This window comes from Leuciscus leuciscus (genome assembly GCF_965113295.1).
Source record: "Leuciscus leuciscus genome assembly, chromosome: 6".
Taxonomy (NCBI): domain Eukaryota; kingdom Metazoa; phylum Chordata; class Actinopteri; order Cypriniformes; family Leuciscidae; genus Leuciscus; species Leuciscus leuciscus.
In genome coordinates, this window is record NC_138730.1 from 42205328 (window position 1) to 42216571 (window position 11244).

An 11244-nucleotide genomic window follows, 5' to 3' on the forward strand; every position below is an offset into this window, starting at 1 on the left:
AAAATTTCAGACCCAATGCTCCTCTTTAAAGCCCGCCACAATCTGCTCCCCACCAGTCCTGAGAACTCTCTCGCACACAATAACTGAAGTATATGCACAATGATGCAAAGATGATGGCCCTTTTTGTCCTTCTCCGCCTCAAAATCATGGTGATGTTTGACAAACTTCGCATAGGCTATATCGCAAAACTAGCATCAAGCATATTTCGCGTTTGTCCATCTGTGCAAGAACCCCCTTTAAGCATGCATTTAAGATGTTTCAGATAGTATGGTAAGTGTAAACACATGAATTGGATATGGGTCACAATTGAAAGAACGTGTAAACGGACGGTCGAAGAAATCGGATATAGGCAACAAATCAGAATTGGGCCTCAAGACCTGCAGTGTAAACGAGGCCTTTGTAAAGAAACACTACACGCCTATAGACTGAACACGTAATACACACACACATGAAGTCACCGTTTTCACAAATGCGCATTTTTGTAGTTTACACAGAGACGATAAAGGTATCGATTTCAAAAACTTGCACTTTGAAACCTGTTTTCAAAAGTTAGCATTTTCAGATCCCCGAAACGCCGTTGTCATGGAAATGAACAGGCAAAACGCATACAAAGTTTTCCATTTTAGTTGAAAAGGGTGTCATGTAAACGGCCCTTAAAGAGGGAAGGAAATCAGGAGGGTAACAAGTGAGAGCAGGTGGGGTAAATAAACCAATAATCAGGTAACAAGAGGGCAGGGTTAAAAATAAAGACGGACAAAAGAGCACATGGCACACAGAAACAAACATGACGGAAGCCAGGTACTCACAAAAACACCCAAAACATGAGCGCACAGCCCAGAGAACAACCCGAATGCCTTACGCTCACACAAGGACAAGACAGACAACATTAGTGTCAGGATTCTGTCACCAAACTCAAAATAAGACCCTGACACCTGTAGCGGCTAATGAAAGTCTCACACATTCTCAGAAAGTAGCTTACTTCCGCATTGCAAAGTAAGGTGGATAGAATCAAACCCAACTAAGTAATCAAACCATGTCAACGTGTCTACTATGGTCCAAAGAGTGCAGTCAGACTATTTCATTTGACCGTCAATGCTGCAGATTGTTCAAACAGTGTCCATTGAGAACAGTTCTATCTAATGGCACTGAACACCAGTTTTTATTCTTGTAGCAGTCAGAGGCAGATAATTGAAAATCTTACTTAGTTGATGGATCAATGAATAGTTTAAATACCTATATAACTTTTAAACTCTTGCCTTCTGCCTGTTTGACTCTGCTGAGACAATCCACAAAGTTGTATTTTGGGGTTTTGCCAAAATAGAGCATGAGTGTTAAGGCTTAGCACACTAATGAGCAATTTAATTTGTGTTGGGATACTTAATGAAGGCAGATGTTGCATGTCACTGAAAGCTCTGTTTGTAGTGCACCACTAGAGAAGAAAGTTGTCTTTGAGTGTGAAAGAAATGTGTGTTTTTGAGATTGCTATGATTATTGCTTCTTGTTGGGGAGGGAGGTGGAGGTACTGACATGTCATGTGATAAAATCACAATTTAGTTTAGTTTTTTTAAGGAACATTTGGAAAGGATCAATCTGGAAAAAACGAAGGCACAGAATTAGCATGAGAGAGTGAAATGAGATAATGTGGGTCGGAAAATAATTGCAATTTTATCCTTTAAACATGCAAAAAATGCATGCATGAGTGCAAAAAAGCATAACGCGACTCCATAAAGTCTTTATAATACAATATGTCTGCTGACAAAACACTTTAAATTAAATGTCATATCATAAGAAATAGCCCTCATTGATTTGAACTTGTATTAAATAACTTTTCTAATGATACTGCTTTAAGTATTTACTCATTAGTGTGAGTGGCATTTGATTATTTTCATGAAGTATTCATTATGACGCACTGCAACAGAGAGTTGCCGCCCTTAAAATTATTGTTATAAATGGTGTGTTTGTTCCCGAGCCTGTTGTCAGAATTTAGTTATGCTCATTAGCGGCGTTGTTAGCATAACCTGTTGCATTCGGTATCGGAGGTTAAATTGATAAAAAGGAATATTGCTCAGACTCATTATCAAGCACCTGTCTGAATGCTGTCGATATTACAATACCCTGAAATGGAAGAAAAGAACTGCACACATCGATAAATCAGACCGGGCGTTAAATGTGATTTATCGCATAATAAGTAAAGCTGTCAATTTAACATGTTAAATTGGTACTATTAAATATATTTGATGCAGTGAGATCCAGGCAGGCAAGCAATGATTATGTCAAAAATGTAATTTGAATAAGGAATAACAAATTGATTAAGTAAAAATGTAAAATCAAACAGACATCAAATCGATTAAGTAAAGGTTTAAACAAAAACAAGATCTATCTTATTCAATAGTTTATAATAAAGTCTAACAGTGTCTAAGTGTCTAACAGATGAAGATTGTGAAGATCAGAGTATAAAGAAAGAAGGACTCAAAAGAAGTAAGAATAAAAGGAGACGTAAAAGAGAAGAAGCAGAAGTGAAGAGCAAAATAAGTGCAGCGAATATATATATATATATATATATATATATATATATATATATATATATATATATATATACAGGGAACTTATTTTCCTAAACGTATGTTTCGGTGTAATAAGAAAAGGTCAAACAGACTTATCCATTACCATTATAGTTGGTGTAACGGCTAGGTCGGCGTGACCGGTCAGATGTCAAAGATGAAAATAGATATACGAGGTGTGGTTTGGACACCTTTAGAACAAAGACAGCGAAGCAATCATTTTAAAATATCATATATTATCATAAAAACACTGTTTCTGGAAAATAACACAGGACTGTGAATTACTAATTCTGAGAAATGATCACTTAGATAGTAGTTGGAAGGAATCTAATATCAAAACACAAGTACATTGTAAAATCCAACAGCTGTTCTAACTAACACTCTTTACAACCCCATTTCCAGAGAAAATTGGGACATTTTGTAAAATGCAATATAATCAAGAATCTGTGATTTTGTTAATTCTCTTCTACCCGTTAACAATAAAAGTACAAAGAAAAGATTTCCGATGCTTTCATTCACCAACTTAATTGTATTTTGTGAATATAAACAAATAAACACACTCCGTTTACCGCGGTGTCACACATCTCCTGTTAATTACACATTTTAATTGTTTGGGAATTGAGGATACTAATTGTTGAAGTTTTGCAAGTGGAATTTTTGCCCGATCTTGCCTCATAAAAGACAGCTGCTCGACAGTCCGTGGCCGGAGTTGTCTGATCCTCCTTTCCATGATGGGCCATACATTTTCAATAGGAGACAGATCTAGACCCCTCTGCTGTTACACGTGCAGAATGAGGCCTGGCATTGTCTTGCTCTAATAACCATGGATTTCCCAGGAAACATGTCATCTCGATGGCAGTTTATGTCTCTGTACAATCCCAATACACGCCTCCATGTCAATGGTAGTCCCCCATGCCGTTTGCACTGATGCACCCCCATACCATGACAGATGCGTGCTTTTGAACATGTCGCTGATGAAAGTCTGGATTGTCCCTCTCGTCTTTTGGACTGAGAACTCGATGTCCAATGTTCCCAAAAACATGCTGAAACGTGGACCACAGCACATATTCTCACTGTGTTTTGGACTATCTGAGATGAGCTCGGGCCCGGAGAACTCAGCAGCTTCTCTGCATAGAACTGATGTATAGCTTTTTACTTGCGTAACAGAGATTCAAGTGGCATTCCTTGATGCAACTGCAGACTGTGTTAAGTGACAATGGTTTTCCAATGTTCCCGAACACATGTGGCTGTATTTAACAGAGTAGCATGACGGTTTCTCATGCCGTGTCACATGAGGGCTCAAAGGTCATGCACATTTAACAGAGGTTTCCTGCTTTGATTTATCTGGATTCCCTGAATCTTTTCACAATATTATATATAGTAGATAGTGAAAGACCTAAATTGTTTGCTATCTTGCATTGAGAAATGCAAATGTGATTTTTGAATTGTTTGACAATTCTCTCATGACATTTTGCACCTAGTAATGAGCCATGACCCATCTTTGCTGGCAAAGACGGAGATGCTCCTTTTACACATTCATAATACCCTCGCCTATTATATAAAAATATAGAAATCTGTACTATTCACATATGCCTTGTTTACTCATAAAACCCAAGTTAAGATTAATTGATTGGTTTGAGTGCCATTTTGTCAAGCAAAAACAAACAAAAACAAAAAAACAGTTTTTGAGGCAGGGCAATTCTTAATAGACTTTTCACTAATTTCCTCCACTTATCTTTCTCTAGTTGCATTCACTCATGTCCCAAAGTCATCTTGAATTGTCAATACAATACAACTGAAATTTGTCAATGCAATACAACACAACTTGTCAATACAACTGAAAAAATTGAGAGGATATCACATAAGCTGACTAAATTGATGTTGATTTTCCTAAGATGTTTTTGTTTGAACTCACCATTATGGTGATCGGTGTTCCCTTCGGTTGAGCACTTTGAACTTCATTTATAATGCTGTAATTCTCTTCTTGCTGTTGCAGCGATGCAACAAGAAATCACAGTTATTTGGTTTCTAAGGAAGGGAAGTAATAAATGGGTTTTAAAATGTGACCTAACTTCTAACTAGATCATTAACTAGTCTATTTTTCATGTCGAATAATGATCTTTTAAAATTGTATTGCTAACACTTATGTCATAAAAAACCTTGTGAAACTTTTAATTGAGTTGCTATAATACCTCTATATTTGTGACAATATCTTGCAATTGACCATGCTTGAGTCACACACAGACTTCAACATTCAGCACACAAAACACAACAATGGTAACAATTTGTTATACAAATAAAATTGGCAAAAAAAACAGCAATTGCATAATTTATTGATGCTGCAATTGGCCCTGTCCCAAATGGCGCACTTCATGCGGACTTTCGGTCTCGTGGACTTGAATTGCGCGTGCTCGCTGAGTCTACGAGTCCGTAGGCCGTCCCATTCAGCATTTTACCGCTCTGAAGTGTGCTCAGCAGCGCCCCCTTTGTACCCTTGAAGCGGTCTTCCACGAAGCCCGCATAGATGCAGGCTCCACGCACTTTAACTACCCAGGAATCCTTGCGAAAGGCCAATCAGACAACAGATGGGAGGAGATTTCACTCACGGATAATTGTTGACATGGCTGAGAAGAAAATATTACTGTTTGTATGACCTAAATGTACATTTTACCAGTTGTTACCTACAGTTTATACAAACATTATGGTCATCGACCAGTGGTTGATGTCTCAAATACGATCGCATTATGATTCATTAAATAAATAGAACCGAATGGCAGGGCTTTACTGAGTAATATGTAAACATAGTATGAATATTGAAACCTGTAAATGGAAAAAAATATGTTTAAATTATGTTTTAAAATTGTAATCTTAGTTCAAATGGAACATTATGTATTATTATGTACAACTGTATACATCATTTAAATAAGCATGATGTATCTATTGTCTAATGCCCAGGTGATATGCATAATATCAAAATATAGAACTGTAAAATTAGGCTGTGTAGTGGACATGCAGATAAGACGTCGGAGCGCAAAAATGTGATTTCTCCTGTCCAACAACAACCAGACCGTTATTTCCGGCATGCCGATCGAGTCTGTCCCAAAAATACCTCTCAATGCGCCCTCGTGGACTCGCGCCAAGGGCCCTATAGGTCTGCACTACATGACGTCACCAAAGTGTGGACTCTGAGGAAGTCCACAAGTCCGGAGTGTGCCATTTGGGACAGGGCCAATGCACTCGGGAGTCAGCAATTTGGAGAAGCTATGTTAAGTCGAGAGTAAATCTAAAGTAAATGATCAAGTACTCTCTACAGTTCTTTTTTAGTTACTAGAACTCTCGTGTAAGTGAACAATACTAAGCATTTGTCAGTAAACATACTATTCCGATTTCTCTTAGTTTTTTAAGGCAATTATCGATTTGCATGTTTTCTTTAAGTCTAACTAATTACATTTACAGTGTAACTAAAATATTAATGTATATGAACATGTGAGTACAATATACATACTCTTGGATAATAGTATATAAATACAAATTAAATAGAGTAAAAGATTAACATAAATGAGTAACAATAATGAGTATATACGTGAATATATGATGATGGTTAATATATTAAGGAATACATACATTTAAAGATACAATTAATAAGGAACAAATCATAAATTAATAATATGGATAGAAATAATCAATACAATCATTATAAACATTGACCTTTTGGATACACCAATATTGTTGTTAATTTTAAAGTATTTAATAATAGGATAGGATCATTTTGTGATTCTTTTGTGGCTTTTTAAAAAGGTTCATGCTGTTTGCAATTCACTGCCATTATATGGACGAGCAAGAGCGTGAGGTATCTCTTTAAGTGTTCTCTTTCCATGCAATCTGAAATGCTGAAAAGCTTTTTAATCCATGTGTGTTAGCATTGAGATCATCTATATGCTTGTATGTTTTCCAGACAACTAAAATTTTCCTTACTTCAAAATAATGACTGGAGTGGAACGACACTCAAAGTAAGAGATTTTACTTGAAAAATCAGGAAAGATCAATCATCTCGATCCAAACTCATCGAAAATCATCATTTGGAAAATCAATCACTTTGTGTTCATGACATAAAAAATTGCATAAGAAAATGAATTTCTCTTGAGGTCAGAAGTGGAACATTTCAACTCTGGTCTTGAAAGTGGCATTCGCAGATCTTTCTGTTTTAGTAAACAGAACACAAATCTTTGCACCATTAACCTTCTTTTTTTTTTTTATGCTTTGGAAAATGAAAATGTCCTTTCCTCCTAATAAATGGCAAGTAGCAAGTAGCAAATCATTGTCAGCGTGTCTTCGATTTTGCATCGATTTCGTTCCTTTTTTTAAATAATACTAGTAATAATTCATTCATTCTTGTTAAGAGTGTAATATTGTACACAGCTGGTGGTCTGATTGTGACTGCGGATCTGGTCTCTTCATCAGCTCTAATATCCCAGTGTATCGATTTTAGGCAGCAACCCATTGATGGATATGAAGTTTGCCACTTCATGCCTAAGGTCATAAAGAGGTCAAGAGGAAAGGCCTCATTAGCATATCCAGTCATCTTTGATCAGTGACGGCTCACATCAGAGAACCTGAGCTGTGTGTAATATTCTTGAGAGCGTTGCATTGGGTATCTCAAAGAAATAGTTTTGTTTACAGTCTTATCAGAGTACAATAGCTCAAAATAAGCCCAAGTAATAATAATTGAAAACCAGTGCTAGTTGACTCGATTTATGACTTAAAGCAGAACTCGGCAACTCTAGCGAACTCTAGTCACTTCTTCGCTGATTTTCCCTTTTGTTGTCGCATGTTTTCCCCACGAGCTCCCCCTACAGCTGTGGGGGGGCGTATATTTCACAACAAGGTCGTAAAAACTCACTTGCGGCGGCCTCCTCCCCCTCTCTACCGCTTCTCATGTGCGTTTGTTTTGATCGGAGCAAGCCAACTGTATCGTGTGGAGCTATGTCTACCGAGGTGGGTAATCTGGTAATACATCATACATGCGTGTGTGTTTATGTCGAATTGCCGTAAAGCAATTCGTGTTTCGCGCTCGTTCTCGTTCTAGTTCTCGCTTCTCACGAGACTTCCAATTTCTATCTTGCCGGGACGGTAGTCCCCAAGTTGCAAGGTTGGTTTTCCGCCTGGGAACGCTGGGGGGAGCTGGGAAAGTCACCAATATCACCAGAACAGGTTGTTTAACCATCCAAATGATTTCTAGACAGTTTTATTAAGTTAAAAAAGTTACCAAGTTCTCCTTTAAAATACAGTAGTTTAGCCAAGGTCAGCGTGTCAGGAGATAATTGATAAATTACAGTCAATGTGAAATTGTCGTATTGATCTTGTTTATGCATTAACATAACACACACACACACACACACACACACACACACACACACACACACACACACACACACACACATATACACACACACACACACACACACACACACACACGCACACATTCTTCTTCATGTAATTGGATCTTCATATCCATTTATTTATTAATTTACCCATTTATTTATTTTGTCATTTATTTTGCCATGGATTTATTTATTTAATTTAGATTTTGGTAAATCTGGTTAGAGCTGATAAAGGTACAAATATATTTTTTTTCCCCAGGAGGACGTTGATCTTTCCATTTAGCCCTGCTGTTGTTACATTTTTCATTCGATTTTTGGTCATTAAATGGGCAAATCAAATTTCCATCATTTAGCACCTCAGAATGACTTTGGCACCAGTTGCATGAGTATGCTAAAATCACTCGTTCAGACGGCCCTCATTAGCATGTGTGCTCTTAATAGTGATCACTTAATTCTCTTTTGACAATATGGCTTCACGGACTCATGTACTGTGACACAAGCGATTTGTAACATTTACAGGCGAGATGTCTCAATTTGTTCAGCGTGTCACATGGCATGTTCTTAATATTGGTTACTGTTATATTAACTCTGTTAAATTCTCATTAAAGCCTCTGGATCAGATGCCAACAGATGATTGGAAGAATAATGTCACCATTCTTCAGTCGGACAGATAAATACTTTAAATCAGAATCTGAAATGAGCCATTCGTGTGTGTGTGTGTGTGTGTGTGCTGACGAAATGTCAGGAATCTATTTGGAAAATATCAAACTTTAAATCATTCACTGGAACTCAATGGGACTTTTCAGATCTCTGACTCATTCTAAACCCACCTGGGACTCATTTGGCATCTCAGGCCTTCATGCTATCCATAACCTGCTCTGGCACAGTATATATTTTTGATAAAGTTCTTGTGTGTGTAATTTTTTGTGTGCAATATGCTGCAGTTAGTCCACAAATGGTGTGTGGTTTCTCTCTTGGTTTGGTGTTTTCAAATTCATGTGAGTTGTGCATTGGAGAGAGACCTTCTAATGTCCTCCTGTGAGACCTTTCCTCTGTCAACAGGGCTGCTGGGAATGACCTGTGACATTTGAGAGACTTTTACCTTTGTAGGCTGTGATGTCTGCTGGATTCGGTTGAACTCCAAAGACTTTTAAAACTGTTTAAAGAACAACTTGTTGGTGGTGAGCATCTAGAGACCATTCCTTTAGAGGGCAAGAAACAGTCTAATGTTGCTCATTAGTGTCTGAGGTTTGGGATTTTTTTGTTTTTGTTTTGTTGCATTCATATCTGGGTTGTCAGTCTGGTCCAAATATATGATTCAATTCGAAGCTCTGTTCCAAAACCAAGTGAGTTGCAAACCTAGATGGTGTTAAGTAATAATACATTACAACATGACGACAGCTAATTCATATTCATGAGAAAAGCTGATTAGATTTGGCAGTGTTTTTTTGAGATGCCCCAGGTCAAGTTTCATGTGTCTGGTGGTGATGATGCGATAGGTCACAGTAGGTGACGTCATTGACGTTAGAAGCTCTAAGCCTACACACACACACACACACACACACACACACACACACACACACACACACACACACACACACACACACACACACACACACACACACACACACACACACACACACACACACACACACACACACACACACACACACACACACACACACACACACACACACACACACACACACACACACACACTATAAACCTCACTTTAAAGAAAAGAACTGAGTTGAGGCAGCAGAAAGAGCAATCGCCTTCAAACATTACCTTTGAAGAGCTCAGTCGACGGAGGGAACTGTTTGCATGTGCAGCACAGGGAGCTTCTCCATAGATGAAAGCAGGCCCGCGGTGATGTGTCTTTGAGACTTTGGCCTGGCATTATCTCCTGCATCAGGTAATTGAAAGGCCTCTGAAAGAGAAATCATCATCAGGAATGAACGGCAGGGAGGGAGACGCAGGTAGAGCTGTAGCACCTAAAGGCAAAAACCGAGAGAATGTCAGGGATAAACGGACAGGACGGTTTAAGTTAAATTTACTATTTAAATGGTGATTTGTAGTGCTGCTCGACTCAAATATTAGCGTTTCTCTCTTTCCACCCAAGCCAAAATTCCAGGCTGAATAGAGAGCCTAAGTCCCTCCCCTCCGCTTCCGGCTCATGGGACCTTATTTCGGAAAAAATATGTATGGTAGTCAATGGCGAGGGACAACTTCTCTTTTTATTCCGTCTGAACTGTGCCCTGAATTACACATATGATGTTTGTCAATTTAAAAGATAATTACGAAAGTCAAGAAAGTCGCAGTTTGTCATAAAACAGAAGAGTAACATTTCGTTTTATGTGAAAATCGCTCAATGAACTACATCTCTCGTCTCGCACTATAGTGTATGTCAGTTACCAACATGGCTGTCACCTTAGCGCGTTTCATCTCGTTCACACTCAGGCATGACGGCGTAACGTTACGATTAAAACGTAAGACTATAGAAAAAATGACAGACGTTAGCTTCAGTAAAGTTAGCTTCATTCATTGAGAGAAAAGGTATGACGTCACATGTGCGCCTTTTGGGTTTGTAGTCTTTGTAATTATGTATTTTCACAGTCTTATAACTCAACAGTTTTACATCAAACTGCAACATTCTTGTAGCCTGGGAAAACCCAGACAACTTCCGGCAAATTCAGATTTGCTCTGCAAGTAGTCTGGCAAAGAGCTCATTCAAGCCCATTTCCATGCCGTCGAAATCGCGGCACCAATCAGAAACGTTGAGGCGGGCTTTACACGATGATGATCGCTCTGATTGGTTTTAGGTCTATCCAATTGCGCCCAGAGGCATTTGAGCGACGTCCGTTCAACTTTTAAATGCATTATATTCAAATTGCAAACACATGAGGACAGTCTCCATAAAAGACCCACTGGCAGATGAACGTGCTACTACACTTCTCTCCGAAACGGTAGGAAATTAAATTAGATTTAATAGAGGATTTTAACTGTGAAGATGATTGACAGGGCAGTTTACGTGACAGGACGCACGCGACAGATCCATCCGATAAAGATGACGAAGTAGTATGTCCCAAAGCTTGCCTACTTTTTTGCTACACATTCAAAAGTAAATACCTTTTCTTCACAAAAAGAGTATATACTTTTATGGCGTAGTGTAACTTAGGCAAATTGGGACGCAGCATATGGCTTTACACGATGACGATCGCTCTGATTGGTTTTAGGTCTATCCAACTGCGCCCAGAGGCATTTGAGCGACGCCCGTTGGTGACGCCCCTTTGGAAATGATT

At 38.4% G+C, this 11244-nt stretch overlaps 1 protein-coding gene across 1 annotated transcript in view; it reads left to right on the forward strand.

Annotated features, from left to right (window-relative positions):
- The window catches only part of LOC309501349 (uncharacterized protein), a gene marked incomplete at its 3' end in the record, with an annotated part of 36088 nt that extends 27472 nt beyond the window's left edge, over positions 1-8616 (forward strand). The window contains exon 4 of the mRNA XM_082173398.1: positions 8551-8616. Within this exon, the coding sequence (XP_082029524.1) occupies positions 8551-8616 (66 nt within the window). The remainder of the gene's footprint in view (positions 1-8550) is intronic.
- Positions 8617-11244: the final 2628 nt, after the last annotated feature.